Source organism: Pectinophora gossypiella, chromosome 5 (genome assembly GCF_024362695.1).
Source record: "Pectinophora gossypiella chromosome 5, ilPecGoss1.1, whole genome shotgun sequence".
In the NCBI taxonomy this organism is placed as follows: domain Eukaryota; kingdom Metazoa; phylum Arthropoda; class Insecta; order Lepidoptera; family Gelechiidae; genus Pectinophora; species Pectinophora gossypiella.
The window spans coordinates 2,588,993-2,616,691 of NC_065408.1; the positions used below are offsets into that span (position 1 = coordinate 2,588,993).

Below are 27,699 nucleotides of genomic sequence, written 5' to 3' on the forward strand. Positions count from 1 at the left end.
GTGACATGGTTTCAAAGTGTATACATATTAGTACTCGTGACCGTACGTGTAAATTACGTTTATCAAAAAAGTTGAGGGATTGTAAATTATACTTGTGGAATAAATATTGACACTTGTAATTTACATGTGTACTTTTGATAAACACATTCTTGTAATAATGAAAATTTTTACAAGGTTTTTTTTTGTAATACAGGGCTTGTAAGTTTTGATAAACAGGGCACTGTTCACTACAGTCATCATCATTGATAATATTCCTACAAGATAACATTTTACAATCGTCTCAATGCGCGGTAGGAATTAGATCTATCAAAGTTCGTAAGCTAGTGTTGTGACGTTCATTAGTATAGTGATGTACCTATCAGTCGATATTAGGTCGATCGATTCTTTTCTATCTAACATTTGTGAGTACGGTCACGAGCATACACTTTGGTACCATGTCACATTAACTTTTTTGACAAATTGAACTGTAACTCTCACTAAATGTCAAATATGTTAATGCGACAGAGTCCTTAAGTGGGTACATTTTATTGCTCATGACTGTACAGCTCCGATCCGCCGGAGATCCGTGTTGCTCCATGTAGTATAGACAACAAAAAGTTTTCAATATATTTTTTTTTACTCAAGACGACAGAATAGTGACATGGCGACAGAATAATGCGCTATGCGCAACTGTCACAGCGACATTCCTTGGAGAAGATAATACGCCTTGAATTACAGAACAGCTCACAGCTTTTTAGCGCATAGCTCCGTGAAGCTTACAACTTGAATCGCTAAATTTTATTTTTAATTACAAATCAAAAAGGTTTATCCTGAATATGGCTTCAGATATTTCAAGGTTAAGTCAAGGGACTGTAGTAAATGAGGAGGTGGATACACTTTTCGAGAATGAACTTTCGTCGTCCACCACCGACCCTCCTATGGAGGAGTGGTCATCTTTACTATTTGGACGTGGAGATTCGTTCACGGAGTCTCCTAAGGTATAACTTTAAATATTTATTATGTCTGATCCGTGATAGCTACTGTCTCAAGGGGCCTCTACGTGATGCCTTTCAAAAGTCTGGGACTCTATAGCCCCGAGATAATAATAAAAACGTTACGTTATTTAGCTCTGTTTGGAAAACGCGTGACTTACGTCTCGTAGTGTTACGGGTTTGAATCTCGGCTCGGGCTTTAGACCGCTGAGACTTTATAGTTTGAATTCACATTTGGATCATAGGTGTATAACATACATACATACATGATTTTTATGATAATATACATGATTTGTGAAAAGTTTTTTTTTCTGTGGTTTTATCTTGCGATCAGTCTCATTGACTATAAACAGATGAGTTTGAGATGAAGTATCATTCGGCCTGACTGTCCTTATCGAAAATGTCTTATGCAAAAGTTAAAGTTAGAAACAACATAACATTAACAGCCTATATACGTCCCACTGCTGGGCACAGGCCTCCCCTCAATCAACCGGAGGGGGTATGGAACATACTCCACCACGCCGCTCCACTGCGGGTTGGTGGAGGTGTTTTTACGGCTAATAGCCGGCATCAACGGCTTAACCAAAAAAAGTCAAGCTAAAATATTTCGCTTTCCTAATACGTTACGCTTGCGCTACGCGGACGCTACGCAATTACTACGCGTCCGTTACGCAAAGGCTACGTTCCTTGATAGTGCTCTGTTTACTTGTTTCTTCTTCCATCAGATAGCCCTCTTCAAGAAGGGTAAGTACGACCCTGGCAGTGGTGAGGTGTGCGTCAAGTACATCACAGCGTCAGACAGTGAGGTCCTGCGACACCCGTACTACAACTACCCTGCCGTTACTGATCCCGGGATAGTTTTGGCTTTGGAGGAACCAAGTAAATATGTCGATATTTGTGCAGTTGTATTGTCTCTAGAAACCCACGAAAGTGTGGATGGATTGTGCGAAGAAGGAATGTGTGTGAAAGGTATGAATACTGAGATGACGATTGACAGAAATGAATGTTATGCCGACCCCACTTACGAGTAGAGTGGGATAAGGGCAGGAAGATGATGTTGATGATGATGATGATGTGTTGTCTACAATCTGTTCTGTGTATCCCATTAATGAAATATCCGTGCTCCACTGGTTAGAGCGTTGTGCTCTCGATCCTGAAGTTCTGGGTTCGACTCCCGGTGGACATTTCAAACAAAAATATCTCTGTGTGAGTCTGTCTCCAGTTTTGTAAGGACATTGAAGGCTGACATCACGTGATTGTCCGAAATATAAAGATGTTTCCATGCTTCTGAAATCCACGTATCATTGTCATTATATTTGTAGTTTTAAACTTTTTTAAATGTGGTCTAACTCCTAACATACATACATACACTCACGCCTATTTCCCACCGGGGTAAGCAGAGACTATAGAATTCCATATGCTTCGATCCTGACACTTCTCTTGCTTCCTCCACATTCATCAATCGCTTCAAACACCTACGCCGGTCCAGAGTAGATCGTACTAAACCTTTTCTAAGGACATCTCCAATTTGGTCAATGTAAGTGCTTCTAGGTCTTCCTCTGCCAGCCATGCCATCAACTTTCGCTTTATATACCGCTTTCGCAATTCCAACGCCTAACAGCCTTTGTATTATGTTGAATTAATTCTGTAGTGCCGGCAACGGTTTACGATGCGCAAGGGCAGATACGCTACTTGGAGCTATGCAAGGAAACTGCCATGCCTCCAGTGAGGGACTTCTATCGAGGCCTTATTGAGAACGTCATCAATTTACGAGCAAGTATTTTTTTTTTTTATTTTTTTTTTCATAATATTCTAGAACTGGAAAAGAATTCATAATTCATAATCGCAATAAAAATGGTACTACAGTTTGCAGTTGGTCAGCATTTAACATTTGGACAAGAAACAGCAAAAGCTTTAAGAAATAAGGCCGCTATTTGCCATGTCCGGGTTTGATTCCGGATCGGGACATTGGCGAAATATCTTTGTGAGACTGTCCTTCGTGTGGTAAGGACATTGCAGGGTTGAATCATCTGATTATCCGAAAAAGTAAGATGATTCCGTGCTTCGGAAGTCCCGGGCTACTAGCCCAAACAGCTCCACCAACCCACAGTGGAGTAGCGTGGTGAAGTACGCTCCATATCCCTTCGATTGAATGAGGGGAGGCCTTTGCCCAGCAATGGGACATATTATATAGGTTGTTTATGTTATATATTTATTATAATTATTAATAATATGTCAGTGTAGTTCAAAACTGATTCTTCAACACCAGTATTATTGGAACAAAGCTATTAATACCTGTTCGTGAGAACACTATTCATAAAAATGACTTAATGAAGTAAAGACTATTTAATGTTCGTACATAAGAAGATACAAAACAGGTATGCCCGCACGACGGTGTGCGCATCGAACGATGGTTAAGGCGAATTGAAAGAATTAATCGACCTTAGTGGGTCGATAGCGATAAGCGCTAAGCTAGCGTTAAGTAAATGATTTGATTCAATCAGCGCTTAACGCTATCGACCCACTAAGGTTAATTAATTCTTTCAAATATTTTTCCTCTCAGACGACGCCCTGAGCCGAGGTTCGCGCCCAACTGGGCACCCTCAAGCCTGTTTTCTTAAACGTTGTACCGTGTGAGAGCCTCCAGCTCTCCCCCCACTTGTCCGGCCAAGTAGTTAATGTCATCTGCGGCAAATCTACAAAAAAAGGTCAAGGCGAATGTGTGTGGTGGCGCGGCGGCATCGGTCGCTCCCGCGCCCCGCTGGCTGACGTCATGCGGCGCAGACAATGACCTTTTAATAACATAACTTAAACTTACGACCATATCTCAATTAGGGTGCTTAAAGTACATCTATTGCAAGGTACTCGTTACAGAGCTTTTTGTTAGACCAACGTGATAGGTGGGGAGCCGTATCGCTGTCGATGATGGTCGAATGGCCAGTGTTCTTTCGAACGAATTTTGCAAAGTTTATTACCGAAGCGAAGTACATTAAAGCTGTTTCGAAGTGGCGTTGTTCGTAACATTTGTGACAAGCTTGATCAATTGAATCGTACCAGCTTTGTGGTTTGGCGAGCGGTTCATATGAAATCAAATAACCGGTTCCAACGGTTCACGGTTTTTGATCAAATTCCCATTTTACAAAGCCAGGCTTGCCTCAATTGGTTTTGCGCGGCCTCTGAATGTTGACTGAAGGATATAACGATTCTAGTAACAGAATTTCGTATTGAGCCTACGGTTGACATTGACGTGCGTTATTATAGGTTTGTATGACACTTCATATTTTTGGAGAAAATGCTCCAACAGTAATGACGTTATTTGGGACCGAGTTTGACATATTTGACTTGCTATCGTGGTGAAAGGATTCCTAAAATCGATCAAAAATTATGTTTTTGTAAATTGGCCAGAAGGTTTGTTTTTATTTTTTATAGACACAACCTGGACATTGGAATCAGACAAAAGGACGTCGGCGTTCAATTCCAAAATTCGAACATATAAAATCCGCGCACAGCCCACATGATTGTGGTCGATTGTGGATTGTGGCGGGTGAGGTAAACCTAGCTCAGTCGCTGGTGGGGAGCGAGGAGTTACCGTCCTATCCGTTATTCACCAAACCGCTGTGGAGCTGCGTGGTGGAGTAACCTCCATACCCCCTCCGGTTGTTTGAGGGGAGGCCTGTGCCCAGCAGTGGGACGTATATAGGCTGTTTATGTATGTTATGTATATGCGCAGTATTCTTTATCCGGCTACAGGTCCATATTTGGCCACAATCTCACCCGTTATTAACTGACAACATGGCGTAAAGCACATCTACTCTGTATCTGACTGTCTAAATGCCTGATCACTTAAGCTTTGAAGACTCGACCAATATACAGTTGGAATTCAGACTACGGCTTATGCCTAGTTTTACCAACTGTGCTTGTATAACTCCAAGCGAGTTTTGGCGTTATAGCAAGCCGTCTGTTTCAGTACTACGGAGTGAATCCAGCAGGAGTTCGTAATATGTGCCTGGCCCTGGCCAAGAATCGCGTGGTGCAGCGGCTGGATCTGACCTCGAGCTTCCTCAACCGCAACCTGGACGCCTGCTTCCACCTTGGAGAACTGCTCGGCGAGAACCGATCCTTGAAGGAGCTTATTCTTGCGCAGTGCAGGTCCACCCTCATTTTTGGTGTTCTGGAGAGAAGAATGAAGTGCTGTGTAATAAAATGCTTTAGATTTGAAGAAAAATCAAGTACATTATTGTGATTTTCACTAACACAGTTGGCTCGACATTTATAGACGGCGATACGGCTCACCACCTATCACGTCAGTCTAACAGAAAACTCGGTGAGGTGTGGGTACTTTGTTCATCTTCCGTTGCATGTACCTCTGACTACCCCAATTCGGGTATCGTCGTGAGCTTATGTTATGTTGCAGAAGAAAAAAATAGTTTGTAAGATTTAGGAACATCGGTCGGCAGAGGATTAAAGGTTTCGCTTTTCGAAATATTTTGGAGTTATCCATGCTTCTGCTGCCGTGTAAATGCGAAAGTAACTCTGTCTCCTTTTCATGTGAAGATAGCCATGTAAATTTTTTTTAAATGACACTGCGGCCTTTCTTCGGTTAGGTAATTTTTAGCTTACTGGTCGTTTTCCTAGCTGTAAATTATTAGGAATTATGGCCGAGTATTCATATTATCTTCTCAACTATCGACAGAATCGGCCCAGAGGGCCTGGAGCGTTTGATACCTTCACTCCACCATGCGAACTTGGATGTACTGGACCTTAGCAAGAACCAGCTTTGTGATGACGGAGTCAAGATGCTCGCTGAGAAGATTACGAGGGGTGCCAACATTAATAAGTGAGTACATACATAAACTCGCGCTTGTAATACTTATCGGTGAAGGAAGCGCTACAAGTCACAGATAATCTCATCACTGCTGGGGCACGGGCCTTTCCTATGGATGGATAGGGAGATCGGGCCTTAAACCATCACGCGGGCTCAGTGCGGATTGATGGTTATTAACGACTGCTAATACAGCCACCGATAATCTATTACAGCTTTATACCTCTACAGCTAATTTTGTGGTGTCTTCGTGAGACGACACGATATTGGCAGTATGTTTTTTTTAAGATTTATTTTGTACCACTATTGGTGCGACTATTGGAAGTTGCGCGAGACATAAGTCGTTGCGCGCGATATACGGTAACCATGCAAACTCCTCTGATGACTTCTGGCCTTGCATACCTCGACAGGATTACGCGCGTTAGTTGCGTCGGCGTATAAATAAGAATTTTGATATTTACGTGGCGTCACGAATAACATGTCAAATAAAACAGCGCTGGTGCCACGTGATTGTTATTCAGGGGACGTGCGGCGCGGCGTCTCATAACGACGAGTGGCTTGCAAATGTTTACATTCCCCCGGTTTCCCCTACAAAGATGTCACGGAATATACGCTCTTTACTTTGCAAGAGCTCGGAAAATTTGAAATGTTACTAAATCCATGTATACTGTCGCAAGTATACTAAGTGACATGCTTGTCTTGACCGTTGTTCCTTTTCAGAATATTCAGATAGACGTATAAAATATGCGGCCTGCCGCCTGAGGAAAACTTACAATAAAACAAGTCAAACAAATCTATCACCGTACCGTTTGTCACACCTTTCGGACTTCGTATCAAAAGTGGCTGCAAGTTGTTTTCTGATTGCTTGTAGCTATGCCCATCCTATTAGATTTTAAGGTTTGTGGGCGTGAGATTATGTATGTATATAAATTGAGTGAACACTGCTTTGATTTGTTTTTTTAAGAACGTCTAAGGGGCTGTTCATATTTGTTTGTTTTGAGAGGTCACGTCTGTCGGATGCCTATCGACCTGTGGCCTAAGATCACCACAGAATGTCTCCGAATAGAGACAGACGCAGGCGTGGCAGACCGAGGCGGAGATGGCGCGACGACTTGGATGATTTCCTGAAAGGCTGGCTGGAGGAAGCACCGGAGAGAGAGTCCTGGAAGAAATGGGGGGAGGCCTTTGCCCAGCAGTGGGACACTTTAGGCCAGATAAGATGAGAAGGGTGCTGTTCTGAGGTTTTTCTTGCAGCTAGTTTTCCTTGGCTATGCGGGTTGTGAGATGTAGTTCTAGGTGGATGAAACGTTCTACAAAAAAAATGTTTATGTAAAAATTGTCTTAAAGTGCAAGTAACTATGTTACCAACTGAATAAAGATATTTTTGAGTTGAGTTTGTAGTTTATTCTGTGCGTAAAGTACTTGGATATTCTTGTATGCGAATCAACAGGTTGAACTTGAGTTACAATAACTTGGGATTGGCGTCTGCTGAGGCGCTCGCGCGCGCACTGGAGTTCAACGTTAGAAGTATCACACATTTGGACCTGTCTTGGAACTTGATGTATCACCCCAAAGGCAAGTTGGTACATTTACTTTTGGAAATTGTATGCTCTTTGCTGAATTGGAAGTCAAGTAAAACTTAAAATCAAATCAAATATACTTTATTGCACTCACATTGTATAACAAACTCGGTGTTTGTTTAAAGTTGTCTCGATTCGACCATATCGCAATCCCAAACGGGGAGAAACAAAAAAAGACCTCAAATTGCAACATCCAATCAAACCCTCCCAATTCACCCTACAGCTTATTATACGTATTACCGTGGTATTACCTATTCGATAGTTTTTCTTATTGAAAGAACCTCAATTAAACTCGGAATCCCTCAAAATTGACGCAGTATCACACACGAGGAGAAATAAAACGCCAGTTGGCCGACTGACGTTTAATATTTATGAATAGCAGTCGCAATGGAATACCCCCGGCTAAAAGTTTCAACTGCTAAACGATTCCGAAACGCCCCCGCGTCCTCTTTACAAGAGGAATTATTAACTGTTGGAAATGGGAACTGCACGGATTATCTCTACCTTTACGATTTTACAACGTTAACTTTTTAAATTGAATGACGGCAACGTTCTAAAAAATGTATGTATTTGCATCTGGCAGCATAGAAAGCAAACTTTCAAATTTGAATTATAAAACAAATGAATCTTACTTTAGCAATTGGAATTATGAATTGTTTGAAATTGGAACTGTAGGAATTTGTGAGTTTACTCGTTTATGTATTTAAGTACTCTTTTAAAAACGTTTCATTGTGGGTTGGTAAAGCCAACTACGAACTAAACTAGCAACACGCGATGATGGCAGTTTTGACGTTTGCCCCGCTCATCAAGTTTCGTATTAATTAATAACTATGTTAAAGGAGCAAATAGCTGTGCTTTATTGTGTTCATCAAGTTTTGTATTAATTTATAACTATATTGACGGGGTGAATTGCTGTAAGTACTTTATTATGTCAAAACAGCCATAAAAAGATGGTTGTTTAAATTAACAGATTGGGAATCGGGGAAACATTCGGAATTCGTTTACAACGACCAGAGAGTTTTGAAATTAAATTACCTATTTAGCGGTTAAATGTAAAACACATTAAACTTTAAATTCCAACACGTATCCATCCTCCCATCAAATAGCCGTAAAACTCCGCACTCCGCTGCTCCACAACCGGCCAACCTTTAACCTAATCGATATCAAATATTTACCAGTTTCTAAACGGCTATAAAACGCGGGATGCCTTCTTAGCAGTGCTTTATACATATACGAACAATAAATAGACTAGAAGTCAGGGTCAAAGATAAATTATAGAATTCTATTCTAGAAATAGCAAAATACGAGCGTCGTGGTTCACGCCGCGACTTGTGCTGAGTGAGGCCCTTTTCCACCACCAGGTGGACGTCCTGAGATATAAGGGCCGTCCTTATGATCATTGTAATGAACATCCTCCTATGCTTTTTGTAATTGTTAAAAAAAGAGCTGTTATTGTCTTATCTTTGTGTGTGGCGTCCATGTATAATAAACAATTTCTATTCTATTCTATTTTAAATAGAAGCTGGTTGAAGATGATCAAAAATCAGTCTCATTTTTCTTACATTGTTTTAAGTTTACGCGGTTATTATCATAATTAAAGCACATAATAACGGGTTCTTACCGCGTTTAAATGGGGATATGAGACTCCCGATATTTCGACACTTAAACAGAGGCATTTAAACGCGGTAAGAACCCGTTATTATGTGCTCATTTTTCTTTTTCATTGATTTACATTGCATTTAAGTGAACTTTTCGCGTCATGGGATTATTTATTTAGAAGATAGAAATGCATGAGAATAACCATCAGGAACTAATATTGGGCAGTCAAATTGCTGAAATTGTATTCAATTTTTTTATGAACGTCTAGGGCCTAGGTTTATCTTGTAGCTACTTAAATCTCGGCGATACATATTGTGAGAAGCTGCAGTAGTTTTAGGCCAGTGACACGTTCGACAAAATATATATTTATGTAAAAATTGACTTCCAAAGTGTAACTATATTATGTATTTTACTTAATGAATAAAGATATTTATTATTATTTATTATTATTATGTATATATCTGGACTGATTCCATCTCGGCTCGTTAAGGCCGGTACTTTTAAGTGATCACGGGCCTAAACCAAGTGATCACTCATTTAATAAATTGAGTTAAGTTGCAGGTCGGTCTGTCTGTAAGAATTTTCGGACTATTCGGCATGTATTTAATATTGTGGCTTTTTGTAGAACACTATAGATTTGTCGGGGTAGGTCAAGGAGTTGAATATTGTGAAGTAACTGTTTGGGTATTACGCCAGTAGTAGAAATGACTATGGGAACTATTGTAACTGTATGAAGGTTCCACATCCGTGCTATTTCGTATTTTAGATCCGTGTATTTGTTCAGTTTTTCGGATATTGTTGACTGTAAATTATGTGTATTGGGTATGGCAATGTCTATTAGCAGTGCTGTTCGTTTTTCTTTGTTAATAAGGGTGATATCTGGTCGGTTATAATGAATGGTTTTGTCCGTAAGTATCGCTCTGTCAAAATGTCCGTAAGTATCGCTCTGTCAAAATTATTATTATTATTATTATTATTATTTTTTTTTATTTATTATTTTATTTTATTATTTTTTTTTTTTTTTATTTATAAAGTATTATTGATTGATTGATTGATTGATATTTTTAAGTTTGAGATACTTCAACAAAATCAATAAAACTCTTTATTAAATTTATTATAAATATCCAATAAAGTTCCCATTATTAAAATAACCTATTTACTTTATAGCATTAAAGGTTCTGGTGAAGGCACTTAGCGGGAGCAAAGTCCTTCAAGAGCTGGACTTGTCCTGGAATGCAATGATGGGTGGAGACTTCCTCGGCGACTTGCTTACCACCGGGACCTTGCAGAAACTAAATATGAGCAACAATAAGTAAGTAAATTACAGTAATTTATTTATTTAGTTATATCAGGTAACGAAGACCTATAAAAATATATACTTTAACCTAAAATACATATTTAACATTACTTATAAAAATTAAAAAACACACAAAGTCGGCACTTTTGTGTTGTATCGGTGGTACACAGTAATATGTCCCAGAATTATTATTATTATTATTGCGTATGGCAGACAAAAATAAAATATCCTGCGTGGATCATATGTCCAGCTGAAGCTCCCCTCACCAAGTCTCTGCCGCATCCGTCACACAATGCAGCCCGGCTATGCCACTTGGGAACCGGTGCAGAGGGCACTCGTTCACTATGTGAGATATGGTTTGATCCGGCTGACCACATTATGGCGACTCCTTTAAATTATGTCGGCACGGGTTACGTTGTCGCTCGCGGTGTGGGTATGCTTCGTGTCGCGCTCACAGAATCCCGGTAAACCCCAATAGTTCTATGAGTCTGTGACGTCACGTAACGTCACTCTGTGTGACGTTCTCATTACAATCAATGAGATGACTTTGGATAGCTGAATGGTTTAATAACGTTGGTTATTATACTAGAAGTCTTCCAACTAGGGAATGCAATCCTGAAATTATCGGGATCTCGTCTAGTTCATAAAAATGAAAAGTTAGAATGACTAAAAACGATGAAAACTCCTTGTTTGTGATAGTGAGGTTAATTATTATTAATAGCCCTCAATGTCCCACTGCAGGGCAAAGGCCTCTCTTCTCTTCTTCCACTCCTCCCTGTCCCCAGCTTAGCTTGTGAGGTTAATTATAACAAAATAATTTTTGAAAGGAAACAAACCTTTATTCTTCAATATTACTAACTCAATAATCTGCATAATCAAAACAAAAAGTATAACTCAAGGAGATTCACCCAATCCCGTCAATCTCGAATGGGGTCTCGTCATATTATGCTTCGGGATTGATCCCGAAAAATTTGACGAGATCTCGCGAGATCGGGATTGCATTCCCTACTTCCAACCCGCAGTGAACTAGCGTTGTAGCAAGCTAACCATAGTGTTTCGGAAGACTATCGAGTTTTTCAACACATATAAAGTAGTTTGTTCTTCTTTACGTTCATATGGTCACGAGTACTAATATGTATACACTGTAAAACCATGTCACATTAACTTTTTTGACAATTTAAGTCTCATTAAATGTAAAATATGATTTTGCGACAGGGTTCTGAAGTGGGTACATGATATTGCTCATGACTGTATATAAACTCACACCTATTTCTCATCGGGGTAAGCAGAGTCTTACACACTTCTCTTGCTTACTCCACATTTATCAATCGTTTAATACACGTACGCTGGTTCAGAATAGATCCATTACGACTTCTAGACTTCGACTTCGTCCTTCTTTATCATTTCCAAATCCAATAACCGTTTCAGACTGGCATTGCAATCAATAGAATCGATTACGGAGAAGTTACGATCGGCGAAGGCATTACAGGTTCTGAATCTGTCCTGCAACCCTATAGGCCCCCAGGAAGCCTACAAACTCCTCAAGAAGATGCGGCTCAAGTCCGTGAAGCTGCAGACTTTGATGCTGGATGAGGTGGAAGTCACTAAGGAATTCGCTGAAGTAGGTATACTGTCACCAACTCACAGTGTGCTCCTAACGCTCCATACTCCAATAACATGAATTTTCCACTGAAAATTCCACTTGATAACTTCTCTCTCATTCATCTCTCAAAGTTTTCGTTACGATGTTACTAACACCTCGTATGTTATTTGTTCTTAGTGGTCTGTTGACAGTGGGGATATACTGAGTGCCACCCGTATTGTGAAAAAAAAACCTTAAATTCTTAAACTGTTTGTGTTGCTATGTGCGAGGATATTTCCCAACAAGATTGGTTATATGAGCCACATACAAGCACATGAACGTCGGAGTTGAAGCGGTCGCCGTAGCCGAAATAAGCTGGATCACATCATCATCACCTACAGGCTCAGGAAGGGCAATCAAAGGGAATAAAAAATCCATGGTTCAACAGTAAAAAAACACAAAAAAAAAATAATAGGCCTCCTTACCAAAACGTATGTCATCAAGCAGAAAGCAGCCATACTTAACACCTGTCGGATAGTACGCAACTTCCTATCCTCCGACATTGACATAATGACTAAACGGACAGATACATAATGATTATACCCTCCTTCCAGAGACATTTGGTCTGTGACCCTTGTCTCTGGTAAATACCCTCCGAAAGGGGAGATAAACTATACGTTAAGAAAAGTAGTAATAGTAGTAGTTATTAAGGAGTTTGTCTTCTTCTATCGTATGGGTTGTGAGGTGGAGTACCAACATCATCAGCTCTGGTGTCAAGGTTACGATTGAGCCGCCAAAAGCACCTGACATGGCTCATGTAACGACTACTCATTTACATCAGTAAGTAATAACGGATCATCTTACTTTCAGACAATCTGGTGATCAGCCAGTAGTGTCCTAAGCAAATTAGGGATCATAAAGCCCGAAAGAAAAATAGCCAAAAAGCCAAATGGTTTGTAGTAGGCATCGAACGAAAACTTTATGGGGATAGCCCCCATATTTCACTTACTGGGGGTTTAAAATGGCCATGTCGAAGCAATTCATCTAAGAAAGCAATGTTGCAATTTGACATTTGCACATATAAAAGTAAGTGCGCAATGCAAACAAATGTCAAATAGCAATATTGCTTTCTTAAATGAATTGTTACGATGTGGCCATTTTAAACCCCCTGTTGTACTTTTTTACATAGGAAGTGAAACAAATACTATCATTGAAACATCGAGCGAATGCGAAAGTGACTCACGGTCGTGTGGTGGGCAACTATACTCTGAAGGACGTCGATATGAGGGACCTGTTGATGAGGAGGCTCTACTTCCTCGGCACCAGGGGGCCTAAGAAGAAGAGGGTTGATGTCATGTTAGTTTTCTGATTCTTCTTACACTCCATTTACAACCTGGTCCTGTGTATCAGCGGCTTGCTTCTTAAACGGCGAACACCGGTTCAAACTCCGGTACCGGACTTGCACCAATGAGTTACTGATTTATCTTAAGTGCAAATTCACTAACACAGTTGGCTCGACTGTTCTAGACGGCGATACGGATCACCACCTATCGCGTTGGTCTATCGACCAGCTCGGTGAGGTATGGGTACTTAGTTCATCTTGTGATGGGTGTACCTTTGACTATCTTATTGGGATATATTATAATGTACATACGCGGGGTACGATTCCCCATGTTAATTCTGCCTACTAGCATGTTTCGCCAACTATACGTATGTTCGCCGGCGTTTTCATAAAAATTGTCATCTATGTAGGTGGAGAAGAATTACATACATACATAAACTCACGCCCGTAATCCCTAATGGGGTGGGCAGAGCCACAAGTAATCAAAGACAACTTGCAACGATGATACGATGACGTAAGATGGATATGATGAACCTTATGGTGATAAGGGATCAGCCTATCGTCCATAACATTAGTCTATCATGTTAGAGGACACAATCCCTCTGTCGGATTTTACGACATGTCCGGGAAGACAAGCAGCTGAACGTGTATTGAACGTGTGTGTGGAGAAGAATTAGTGTGTTCTTCTATCGAAAATTAAGAGATCTTTAGAAGAATTTTGCTATATCCAGTATTTAGTGTCAGTACTTAGTAGAGAGTAGAGCCTTGGTGTGGGCTCTATACTGGGTAATTTGGTATTATTATAATCTATCTCATGTACACTACTAACACATGTATATTTACGGAACATGACGTTTGTGCCTCACTCAGCAGAGTCCACAAAATACCAGGGTCGTGGTTGACGCTACGACTTGTGCTGAGTGAGGTTATTTCAGGACATCCACCACCGTGATCATTTCGATGAAATTTATATTTTTTCTTGTTATTTTGTGAACATTTTCAAATTATGTTATTGTCTTGTTTCTGTGTGTGGCGTCCTTTTATAATTTTATAATTAACTAGCTTTTGCCCGCGACTTCGTCCGCGTGGCGTGTTATAAAAGAGAGATCTTTGTGTGTGAGGGAGTGCATATCAAATTTCAAGCATCTAACTTATGCAGTTTAGATTTTTTCATACAAAGGTTTCTTCCCGCTAACTCCCGTTTCCGTGGGAATTTTTGAAATATCCTGTTGCAACTAAGCTTTAAGTTAACTAAGGTACCTGCATGCCAAATTTCAAGCGTCTGACTTAAGCGGTTTAGATTTTTCATACAAAAGGATTTTCCCGCTAATTCCCGTTCCCGTAGGAATTCCGGGAATTCCTTTCTTAGTGCACCTCTACGGTACCTAAGCTACGTCCCTTCCAAATTTCAAATGCCTACGTTTAGCCGTTTAGGCTGTGCGTTGATATGTTAGTCAGTCAGTTTCTCCTTTTATATATTTAGATATTTTTTATTCTATTTTAACTTTGAATAAATGTTCTTTCAGGTCATACTTTCTGAACATACGGAAGACCTCAACAGTGCTGATACCGAAACAGATGATGGTGGATATGAAGAGTGCGAAGGCTCAGGTGGATGAGGATCTGATCATGGAGTTGTCAAGAGTGTTTCCGGGACCACGGATAGATAAGAGCCAACGTGCTATTGATTTGGAAAGTGAGTGTTAGTATGATGAAAGTTCAGAAATTGCGCACATACAATTCATTCAAACGAGGACGTAGCTGGCGTGGTGTAGTTGTTTAGCTATACTACAAGCATGAGCGCAAGCTATGTTCAGGGATTGAGATGCTACCGACATAGCTCTGAAAGTTAACAAAACTGTAGTGGCAGCGAGCTGGCCACATTTGTGTGTGCGACAAATGTGGCCAGCTCGCTGCCGCTAGTGCAAGTGTGTTCTGGAATGGAGACCGCGTCTAAGGAACCGCAGTGTGGGTCGATCCCTGCCAAGATGGCAGGACTGAACAAGAAAGAATAGACGTACTATTTAATACTACAAATACATATATACATAAACAGCCTATATACGTCCCACTGCTGGGCACAGGCCTCCCCTCAATCAACCGGAGGGTGTATGGAGCATACTCCACCACGCTGCTCCACTGCGGGTTGATGGAGGTGTTTTTACGGCTAATAGCCGGGACCAACGGCTTAACGTGCCCTCCGAAGCACGGAATCATCTTACTTTTTCGGACAATCAGGTGATTCAAGCCAAAAATCCTTACCAAACAAAGGACAGTCTCACAAAGTGATTTCGACAATGTCCCCATCGGGAATCGAACCCGGATCTCCAGATCGTGAGCCTAACGCTCTAACCACTAGACCACGGCGGCTGTTACTACAAATAACATAGTGTATAATTTTAAGTTTTGATTGCAGGTGTAGTGGAATATATAGCAAGGAAATGGCCAGGTTTGAAGGCACCGGTCACCCCGCCATCGTATCAGATCGACACTCCGCGATCAGCAAAACCGGCCGGACCGGATGGCAAAGGAATTAAGAAGAAATGATATATTTTATAGAAAATTGAAATCTACTTAGCCATACGACGGACTGCGTTGTACGTTCTACTCGTGTTTTTCAACTTAACGTCTTTCGAACTTTCCACTACTAAACGACTGCAGGCGACCACGTCAAGTTAAAGCACAGCCTGCATACTACATACAAAGATCTCGTTTTTACCTGTTACTTGCAAAAGAGAGGCTATCCGCTCGCACGCGTTTCCTTACTCCAGTTATTTCTAAAGAGTATAGTGGCCATCAAACAGAGTAAAGTGGCTATCAAGCTCGCTCGAAGCCCGTATCGGTGCGGGGCAGAGAGTTTGTGATTCGTGGTGCGTGGTAGTGTTGCCGATTAATCGATTATTGCTCTATAACCGATTTAATCGATAGTATTGCAATTAATTTACATACGATATAATCGATTATATCTAACAATTATTAGATTATAATCGATTGTAATCGATATAATTGTAGAGTTTCCAATATCGACGGTATCAGTAGGCATATCAATATTTAGATTATTTAGAGGTTTAGAACAATCGATTATTATTAATCAATATACAGTCGATTATCGGGCAAAACTAATACGTGGTTATTATTGATTATTCTAGGGTCGAAGTCACGACTGTATGCAGTCAATATCGACTGCACAGAAATGCATACGTCGCGTCGCCCGCGTGAAGTTAATATTCTATTGTGTGGGTTGTGTTATGCAATTTAATGTTGAATATAGCGACTGCGCGTGGTTGCTTATTTGACTGTGTGCGGTTCCTCTGTGCAGTCAGTCTTATCGCAGTCTTAGAGTTCTATCAATAGGTGTTAAGTTTTTTCGCTTATATTTTATATAAGACATCCTGGTGGCGTCACCACAAAAATGTATGCAGTTGACACCTGGGGGTTACAAAGGCCACATAAAAAAATAATATTGCTTTTTGACATTTGTTGGCATTGCGCATTTACTTTTATATGCGCAAACGTAAAATTGCAATATTGCTTTTTAGATGAATTGTTTTGATGTGGTCTTTTTAACCCCTCTGGTGTGGTGGTGATTCTGTGTGTGTAGCGTTTATACAACTGCATACATTTATTTGTGGCGCGACCGCGGATGCGCCACTCTGGTGTCCTATTGAGATAGGGCCCTATTAGTATCGCTACAAGAACAAGCTCTATGGTTTATTGTTGAGTTTTCTAAGATCGAGGTTACATATTAATAAGAATAACTGTAAATAAGTTACTTATGTTAATATATTTTTACGTAAGTAGTTAAATTATACCATAATAAAGGATACATACATATCGAAATGCAATTATAATAATTGTCTTTTCACCTAAAGGTAAGTCACAGATTATAAATAAATAAAATAAATAAAAAGAGTTTATTTCGGACATGTTCCATAGTGGTTAGTAACAAGCAATAAACAACTTAATCTAGTGTTAGTAATATAACGATTAAAAAAAAAAGAAAAAAAAATACACACGACACGGCTCGACAATTATAAATAAGAAAACGTACACATTAATACAACACATTACTAATAAGCAGGTAAGTAGGCAGGTAGGTAGGTAGGTATTATAATATATCTAGTTGGCAATAAATCATGCCTGTTGGAAGGAATTTCTTTTAGACTAAAGTGAGACTCAACTTAGGGGGTGAGGTAAATGTACCTTACTTGACACCGATACGAATTGGTGTGGGGCGAAGAGTGTCCGTTCTATAAGTAGGTAGTAGTATTCTTTATTCTATGTTCTCTCTCTCTTCGGTCCCGCATATCTGAGGATCGTGGTCAGCATCTGGGTTGCATGTGGAGCGCATGATCTGCCTGCACCAGTTTCTGACCAGTGCTTTCCCTTACGACTGTGTAGAGCTTAGATGGCGAAGTCTTTCACTTGATTGGTACATCTAGTAGGCGAACGACCACGTCTTTGTCCAGCCAAGTAATTAATGCCATTTGCGGCAAATCTACAATAAGTCAAGTCAAAAAAAAAAACGACCGCGCGATCTTTCGCCTTCAGTGTTCCCAACCACAATTAGTTTTTCTTAACTGTCATCACCTCTGCGCATCGTGTGGCCGAAATAAGAAAGGAAATATTCTATGTTGGGAGGCTACAAAACCAAATTCTTCAGATATGTATTTTGAGATATCAACCCCTAATCTCAGCTTTGAGACTGCTCTCAAGCTCATGTCAATGTGACAGTTCTAATATAAAAACAGATACTTGAGCATGGTCTTGAGGGCAGTCTCAGCTGAGATTAGTTTATTAATACCACCCTAAGAAATGCAAGTACATATACCAACGACGTAAGGAAAAATGAAGACCTAGAATATACAGCATGGATTTTTAAATTCCCCTCTGATAATAGCTTTACTGTTTAACACAATAAAGAACATTGCGCTTTAATAAGTTCTGGAATCCAGCAGTATGCTTGGAGGTGTTATTTTATGTTGCCCGCTGTAAATAAGAATTGTAGCTGAAAACATTTTTGCGTCGCGGGATTACTCGTAAGGTTTGTCCAACTGTTTGCGAGGGCGATTAATTCCACTTTTTTTTTGTAGTGGTTTGAAGGTAATCGAATAGACGACTTCTTTGGCATGATAAGGAAAAATACCTCATCCATATGAGGATAAAAATTGCCTATTTCTCCCATCAGCCGGGTTTGCATGACACCGGCGCCGTACGCGGCGCGAATTATATCGCGCGCAATAAACGATACGAATGTTATCTACGTAGATGGACGTCAAACGGCTATTGGTTGAAGCGCTCAATATAATTCGCGGCGCGGTTGTCATGTAGACCCGATAGGTCTCGCTACTGTTGAGTGTTCTTATGTTTTCACAGATCCTCATACTATTTGAGTAAACAAAAAAAAATGTTTTGGTTATATTTTTACACCACGGGCATCAATCGAACGGCCTCCGTACTCCAGGGTTCGTTTCCCAGTGGGGACAAGTCTAACAAGAAATCACTGTGAGACTGTTCCTGGTTTAGGACATTGCAGGCTCATATCACCTGATTGTTCGAAAAAAAAAAAAAGGAATTAAAAGCAATGAAATCGACTTGAAAAACTGCCAAATAAAAAGAAATAATATATTGTTGAATTCAATGTTAGGATCTAAATGCTGAAGTCGGCGCGACCAGCAACCTTCATTACCTGCAAACTCTCCACCATGTAGATGCTCCACCATGATGAGTTTATTTATGAAAACAGGTGGAACATGCAGTTTGATCGTCTTTCTATATTTGTTAGCGTCAGAACCTCTGGACTAAGTGCGATATTTTATGTTTGGAGGCTATCAAAGTGCAATTTTTGATACTATTTGGTACCTACATTGAATTATCTAGTACCTCAACGAACAGTGGAAAAACATATCAAAAAAGTGAAAACAAAAACATTCTGACGTCAGGTTGTCCTGATTCGGACATTCTGATGTAATGTACTAATCAAACTAGGGTTCACAAAGTGATTTTTGTTATATGTCTCCACCGGGATTCGAACCTGGGACCTTCGGATCGTGAACCCAACGCTCAAGCACTGGAGCACGGACGCCGTTACCTAGGTACTTATCTAATGTGTTTCTGTGATTATTTCTTTATTCTTACCTGACGTCAGAATGTCTGGCCACTTTCTTGATATGTTTTTTCACTGTTCGTTGAGTTACTAGATAATTTAATGTAGGTGCCAAATAGTATCAAAAAGGTATTGCACTTTGATAGCCTCCAAACATAAAATATCGTACTTGGTCCAGGGGTTCTGACGCTAACTTCTAATTGCACAGCCTTTATTTTTTGAGGGTGGGCAGTTTGTCGCTATATCGCTATCAGGGACACCAGGGTCTCAAGAGCGTTGCTCATCCTACGTCGCTGCACGCTGTCGACGCAGCCAGCAGGTAATTAAACAACATGTTGTATGTGCACTATAGGTATTTCACTATAGGTATGTCTTCAAGACTAGAGTGAATAGGCATTTGCTAGGTAAGCGTCATCCACTCTAGACCTCATCGTCACTTACCATCAGTGAGATTTACGTCAAACGCGAGCCTACATTATTAAAAAAATGTATACAGGGTGACCCAAGAGTTCACGTTCAGAATGAAAAATTAGACAGAGGGGCTTACTGACTACCTTTTTTTTTTGACGTGACTTATTGTACTTTTGCCGCAGATGGCATTAACTACTTGGCCGGACAAATGAGGAGCGCTGAAGGCTCTCACCCGGTACAACGTTTAAGACAACAGGCCTGAGGGTGCCCAGTTGGGCGCGAACCTCGGCTCAGGGCGTCGTCTGAAAGGAAAAATATTTGAAAGAATTAATCGACCTGAAGTGTTTGGTGTCGCGAGCTGATTGGCTGCCTCTATGGCGTTACTGACTACCAGAAACACCCCCTAAATACAAAAAAGGAGAAAAATGCAGGACTTGCGCACTCAGTTCAATAAGGAATCTGATAATAAACTGTACTTAACTAGTTATTAAATAAATAAAATAAAAATAAATTAAACTAAAACTAAGATTCTAAATAATCATATAAGTTACTGTAAAATGTTGTACGTAAAAGCTAAATTCAAAAAGTCCAATGTGAACAAGACGATTGATTCGAATCGCAATTATTATTTTCCTTTCAATATAATTGCGTCTAACATAAGATTAAATTATACTGTCACATGCGTAAGGGGAGGAAGGGGGGAGGAGGGGTACAGGAAATTATGTACTTTAATTCTAAACATTCCCAATTATACGTCAAATCAATGAAAATTTCATCACAGTCCTTTGAGGGTTACCCATTTTAGTAGCCATGGCGACAGGCCAATCTCGATTGTTGAATAATTTGATCGTGTGAACTCTAAACCCTCGTCAAAACGTTACATGTGTTACTTTGTGTGAACAGAGGCGTATATATTTCGTTTTTACTTTTTGTATACCTAGATACTTCTTCTTCTATCGTTTGGGTTGTGAGGTGAACTACCAACCTCATCAACTCTGGTGTCAGGGTTATTATTCAGCCGCCAAAGGCCCCTGACATGGCTAATGTAACGACTACATACTTACAGTAAGTAATAACCGTGACCGACGGCTTAACGTGCCTTCCGAAGCACGAACATTTTACTTTTAGGACAATCAGGTGAAACTAGGGTTCACAAAGTGATTTTTGTTATATGTCTCCGGGATTCGAACCTGGGACCTCCGGATCGTGAGTCCAACGCTCAACCACTGGACCACGGAAGCCGTTACCTAGGTACTTATCTAATGTGTTTCCGTGATTATTTCAAATTCAAAAATATCTTTATTCAGTAGGTAACATAGTTACACTCTGAATCGTCATTCTTTAGATAACGAACGTCCCATCCGCCTAAAACTACTGCAGCTTCTTACAACCTGTACAGCCGGGGAAAAGAAGCTGCAAGAAAAACCTCGGCACAGGCCGTAGACGTTCTTTTAAAAAAATAATCATAAAATATTGTTATACAATTGAGTAATTTAGCTGCCTAATATCATAGAAGACATTTACATAGCTTAGCTTCACGCCTGTATCCCCGAAGGGGTAGCCAAAGGTTTATAGTACACCTACTCCTCGCCAGCTATGCTGAAGACATTTATTTGCGGATGAGACGTTCGTTATGTAAAAATTGACGATTCAAAGTGTAACTATGTTACCTACTGAATAACGATATTTTTGAATTTGAATTTTAATAAACGTTCCGTAACGCGTTGCGCTGTATTATTACTTTATTTATTTTATTTTGTTTAAGATTAGATTAGATTCATTTATTTCACATTTAGTTGTACAACACATTTTAGACACAATATAAAACGGTAACAATATAAATATGATCGTCGAAAATGATAATAAAAGAATGTCAACAAAGAAGATAATAAATTAAATCAAAATGTTCAAATATAATAAATTAATTAAGTACAATGTCATGGCTAACAAGTAATAAATTAATTATGTATAAAATAAATAAAATTACATTCAAGTAATTACAATAAAATACAATACAATGTAATTTTTTCATAAAATCGTCAACAGAATATAGCTCCATATCCAACAAAAGGTTTTTTTAGACGGTGATCGAATGATACGTCACATACCTTTTTGGGGAGCTTATAATGTGTTTACCTACCTACTACTACCACCAGCTCATTTCAATCTTTGTATGCGGGCACGGTATCCTCCCGGTGCACTTGACCGAATTTATTTTCATACACCAGACACGTGTACGAATTGACATACATATTCGAAAGCAAGAAAATGTATTACGAATTTTATGGATTAATTTTTAAAATTAATTACCCACTACGAATATAAAGTTGGGATTTCATTTGGGGATTATAGGAGTTTCTCTGAAATCGAAAATAACTTTGGGGATTAAATTTTGAATGATCGATCTAATTTGAAACGTTTCTGTTGAATTACAAACATAATAATTTGAGTGATTTGATTTTTGCTTTTATCCCCGTGCCAATGCTATTTTGGAGTTGATTCAACTGAAGTTAACAGCGATAACTTTCCTTAGACGTGAAATACTCTATTCAGTATTATGTTCAGTTGGTTTGACCGTTATGGACGGTGATACGGCTATTAACAGAATGCCCGGTGAGGTGTGGATACTTAGTTAATCTTGCGACCAATGTTCCTCTGCACACCCAAAAAAAAAAAAAAATTTTTTTCGAAATTGGCTTACAAAGTTAGCGCTTTTTGAACGTCAAAAATTAAATTACATATTATGTATCTAGCTGTAAAACTACTACCACATCGGAATCTGTAACGCTGAGGGAGAGACGTGGCCAGAAAACCTCCCAGCACAGGGTTATAGTCGTTACTCCTATTGGGTTATAGTCGTTCGTTCGGTTATGCTGTGTGTTAAAATATTAAGAGAACATTAGACGCATCTCGTAAAAACTGAGGGTAGCCCAGTTGAAAGAACGCTTCACTCGCACTGTGAAGTCGCGGGTTCGAATACTGATGTATGGTCACGAGTAAGTGTGTATACATACACATTATACATCAATATATGTGTGTGTACACATATGTAAATAGGATATTGTACTGAGCCAAAGATGAATTATAAAATGCTAAGCTAGAAATAGAAGCCAGTATAAGATGATCAAAAATCACTCTCATTTTACTTTTCGACTTACCTATTTTCGAATTTTATTTATGAATTAAGTAACAATGAGTAAGATGTTTGCAGCGACGTTAACAGCCTCCGTGGTCTAGTGGTTAGAGCGCTAGGCTCACGATCTGGAGGTCCGGGTTCAATTCCCGATGGAGACATTGTCGAAATCACTTTGTGAGACTGTCCTTTGTTTGGTAAGAACTTTTCAGGCTTGAAACACCTGATTGTTCGAAAAAGTAAGATGATTCCGTGCGTCGAGGGGCACGTTAATCCGTTGGTCCCGGCTATTAGCCGTAAAACACCTCTACCAACCCGCATTGGAGCAGCGTGGTGGAGTATGCTCCATACCCCCTCCGGTTGATTGACGGGAGGCCTGTGCCCAGCAGTGGGACGTATATAGGCTGTTTATGTTACGTTATGAGTACGACGTTTGATCTTCATTGATGACGTCACAGGACAGTATTTCGATACGAACTCCATAGAAGACTTTTGTTTTGACGTTTCGTAAAAAGAATCTCATTTGAATCGGTTGTCAAGTAGCCTATTCCAGTAGTTACGTCATCCGTGTAGGTATTACAGTGACAGTGACAACAACATGTGGGCAGCATTCTGTACACATTGATTGCATTCGACACATAACATGTCGCCGACACTAGGCGAACATCGGGACGTAACATATTGAAGTTAATTGTAATGTAATGCGATTCGATGAATTCGATTTATGAATTTGAATTCATGTTTGGATAGTAAATAATTGATTTCTCGTTATTTCTAGCATTTGTGCCCGGTTGACGGCAATAGGCGCACCTCGTATTACTTAAATGAGACAAAAGAAATGTAAGTACGTGTAAGTAATATAAAAAAACTGTAACTAAAGAAGTATAAATCTAAACTAAAATTATAAATGGCTTTAACTGTTGATTGTATCATAAACATACAAAATTAAAAAAATAGTATTCAAAATATCCAATTTGAAGTGGCAGTGGGTAGGAGACATAGCGAGGAGAACCGATGGCCGCTGGGGCGGAAAGGTTCTAGAATGGCGAACACGTGTCGGATGATGCTCAGTGGGTAGGCCCGCTACAAGGTGGACCAACGATCTGGTGAAGGTCGCGGGAAGCGGCTGGATGCGGGCAGCGCAGGACCGATCGTCGTGGAGGAGGCCTATGCCCAGCAGCGGGCGTCGTACGGCTGATAATGATGAAGATGACTCAAAATAGTAGGTATTCCATGCCTAAAATTATCAATGAAGGACTTTCCAGACTACATTCCCCAAAAAATGTAGATGGCGCTGCACAGTTTTGCTTTCGTTTACCCTTCTTATTTCATGGATAACAGACATATGCATCATCTTTTATCTTTGTTTTTGAGTATAGATGATGACCCTTGTTATTATACTTAGGCACAACACATCTTCCCCTGATTATTATTCTCATCAAAATAAAGAGAAGCATAGGTAGCAACATAATTCTATACAGTCATGAGCAATATAATGTACCCACTTTAGGACTGCGTTCTCTGTCGCACAAACATATTTGACATTTAGTGAGACTTACAGTTCAATTTGTCAAAAAAGTTAATGTGACATGGTACTAAAGTGTATACATATTAATGCTCGTGACCGAACATATTTGATCCAAATATCAAGCAACAATTGTTGTTATATTAGCCTGTGCCACATTATATTCTTGTATAATTATGTACCCCGGGCAAAGAGAAAAAAGGTAATTATCACGTTAAATCTGAGCAGCGCCATCTATATTTTTTTTGGAGAATGTTGCGTGGACCCTCTATTTCCTTACGTCTATTTCTTACCTCTATTTCCTCTTCATCTTCATAATCTATCTACTCCTTTTCTTCCATAGTATATGTAGTAGTTTAAGTAGTGATATTTATTTATTATAACAATTATAATTATGTGTATTATTATTATGTAGTTTATGTAGTCGAAAGTGTATTTATTTTTTTATATACAAGTATTCCCATGCTGCACTATCCCGCTATATTACATAATATTCAATATCTCCTATACTTAAAGGTTGCCTGGAAGAGATTGCTACTTAGCAATAAGGCCGCCTATTGTACTAATTCTATTTCTCTTTTGTTTTGTATTTTCTGTTTTCCTGTTTGTGCAATAAAGTATTTGTTATGTTATGTTAAAGTCCCTCGTTTCACAAACAGCCTAGTTTTACAACTAGCGACAGCGCTCTCGCATTTCAGGACTATAGAGATCATTTGTAGCGGGTCGCGGAAAGCCTACTCTGTGTGTGGCACGAGCTGATTCCACAACACCCTGTAGAGTGCATTGATCAGGTTACGAGGTAAAAGCCAGTGAGTGCGGTTGTAAATGTATTACCTTGCTAGAATGTGACAGAGGCAGCGTTGGTATTAATGCACGCGTAATGCTATTGTTATTTGCCTTTATGAAAATATCTACAGGTTTACAAGACTTCACGAGCGAGTGTTGTTCCTTCCGTGGAGCCGTAGGTCTTATCCGGTGGTCAACCGCGGGTGTTCAGTCTGGGTGTACCGCCAGCGAAAGAACCTGGGTAGCCTGTTCAGGGAAGCCCAATGAGCGACTCTACCCTGGTGATGACGTCATTTCCGGTAGAGTCGGTATGCGTGGCCGTAGGGTTCGCGCCAGCTCAAGCCTTGCGCCGCGGGCGGTAGCATACGCAGAATACTAACTCATCATCTCCCTAGTTTTTTACAGGGTCCGCTTACCTAACCTGAAGATTTGACAGGTCCCGTTTTTTACAGAAGCATCTGCCTGTCTGACCTTCCAACCCGCGAAGAGAATCTACCCAGCCCAATACCGGTTAGGTCACAAACCTCCGAAAATGCACTTCTCGGGAATGTGGGGTTCTTCACTATGTTTTCCTTCACCGCCGAGCACATGATAATCATTTATGATCCAAACATGATTACGAAAAAAATTCGTCAATCATTGGTTTAGGCCTATGCTAGATTCGAACCTGCGACCTCAAAGTGAGAGGCAAGCGTTCTAGCTCGTTAGGCTACCACGACTCGCAGCGGAATACTAACTAGCACGCAGAATACTAACTAAAGGATGTAATAACGAAAAACATTAAGTAGGTACCCTACTTCTGAGGCAGTCGGGTAAAAATTCAATAACTAGTTAAAAGTGCTGACGATGATGCAAATCAAATCAAATCAAAGACCTTCTGACAAACTAACATTGAAAGTTAGGTTCCGGCCAAGTAGTTCATGCCAACTGCAGCAAATCTACAATAAGTCACATCAAAAACAAACCTGGCGTCTTTTTACAACACTGTCCATTAAGAAAACATTGAAAAGTTTGTTAAATGTTTGCCCTTTCATAAAGACGCCGTAACCTGTTATAAAGTAGAAAATAACTGTGTAGAATTTTAACGAGATTTTGTAAAGTCTTGGGCACTCAGAGTAATTATCGTAGAAGTCGGCAAAAACTCGACATAATCCACACCACAGCTTCAATTAACAGCCACGAGTACCCCCGAGCTGACAGGGAGGTACTTAGGTCTTCTGTGACCCCCTGGTCACAAAGGGAAAGTATCCAACTACTGTAGTCACTTACTTTTTACTAAACGTCAAAACGTGAAATTACTATGGAATGTGACGAAAAACTTTTTATTTAATTTTTCTTTATTAAAATTCATAAATAAGTAAAATAGGTTTTTTGTCACCTTTAGACCTGTCTTTATTTAGTAATTAGAATTTCATAATTTATCTTTGACCTAGGAAATTACTCAATTGAAGGCCTTATAGAGGCGGTCAATCAGCTCGCGACACCTCAATCAGCGCTTATCGCTATCGACCCACTAGGGTCGATAAATTCTTTCAAATATTTTCCTCTCAGACAACGACGACGCCCTGAGCCGAGGTTCGCGCCCAACTGAGCACCCTCAGGCCTGTTGTCTCAAACGTCGTACCGGGTGCCTTCAGCGCTCCCCATTTGTCCGGCCAAGTAGTTATTGCCATCTACAATAAGTCACGTCAAAAAAAAGAAGGCCTTGTGATGTCACAAGAGCAGGCGGAAAAGAAATGAGGTTTGTAAGTAAAGTGGATTTGGATACCCCGTATCACATCTATACTAATATTATACTGATTTTCCGGAAAAGTAAGCTGATTCCGTGCTTCGGAGGGCAAATTAAGCCGTTGGTCCCGGCTATTAACTGTAAAAATACCTCCACCAACGTGCAATGGAGCAGCGTGGTGGAGTATGCTCCTTACACCCTCCGGTTGATTGAGGTGAGGCCTGTGCCCAGCAGTGAGACGTATATAAGCTGTTTATGTATGTATGTAACTCTCTAACGAAAAATTTCAATTTGAATACCATTCACTAATAAACTTCGTACCATATTCAAAAATACATTACATGACTTATCAACTCCGCATTTGTGTTATTTATGCAAAACAATTCGCCTAGAAGAGCATTTTCTAAAGATGCTCCTGCATTATCTTAGAACTCGTTTCACTGAGTCCACTTCTGTCCATCCACTGAGTCTTTATCATCCACAGGAAATTAAACCCTTTCTTCCTTAGCACAGAACGTCATTGAGTACCATTTTCCTTTGCGATCCTCAGTGGACCATTCCGCGTCGCTTACCTTGCCGGTTGGTGGATTGAAATTTCAGCTTTATTGTGGAATCTAAAGGTCTATTTTGTTAGGTTGGGAAGGAATTCCTTAGCAAGTCTAGTGTTTCGTGACGAGATACCGGGGTTGGCTGTGCACTTTTGAACTTCAGGACTGAATAAGATGAAATACAGCGGGCACCTGTTTTGGATAAAAGCTGGTATCATTGTAGTACATTGTGTACCTTTTTTGTCATGACTTATTGTAGATTTGCCGC

General features: G+C 40.0%; 1 protein-coding gene across 1 annotated transcript; it reads left to right on the forward strand.

The window, feature by feature from the left end:
- Positions 1-815: 815 nt before the first annotated feature.
- Positions 816-16,076, forward strand: LOC126366925 (leucine-rich repeat-containing protein 74B-like). Its single transcript, XM_050010268.1, has 11 exons — positions 816-977; positions 1,697-1,850; positions 2,623-2,744; positions 4,939-5,120; positions 5,665-5,808; positions 7,244-7,368; positions 10,140-10,284; positions 11,698-11,890; positions 13,041-13,207; positions 14,720-14,889; positions 15,610-16,076. Exons 1-11 carry the CDS (start codon positions 816-818, stop codon positions 15,738-15,740), a joined length of 1,695 nt encoding a protein of 564 aa, XP_049866225.1. The 3' UTR covers positions 15,741-16,076.
- The last annotated feature ends 11,623 nt before the right edge of the window (positions 16,077-27,699 follow it).

What these genes read in the sequence shown, in the direction of transcription:
- LOC126366925 (XM_050010268.1), top strand. Translation starts at nt 816, where the DNA reads ATGGCTTCAGATATTTCAAGGTTAAGTCAAGGGACTGTAGTAAATGAG. An exon ending in AGAACGTCATCAATTTACGA is followed by an intron (nt 2,745 to 4,938) that starts GCAAGTATTTTT and finishes CGTCTGTTTCAG; the next exon opens with TACTACGGAGTGAATCCAGC. An exon ending in AAGAAGAGGGTTGATGTCAT is followed by an intron (nt 13,208 to 14,719) that starts GTTAGTTTTCTG and finishes ATGTTCTTTCAG; the next exon opens with GTCATACTTTCTGAACATAC.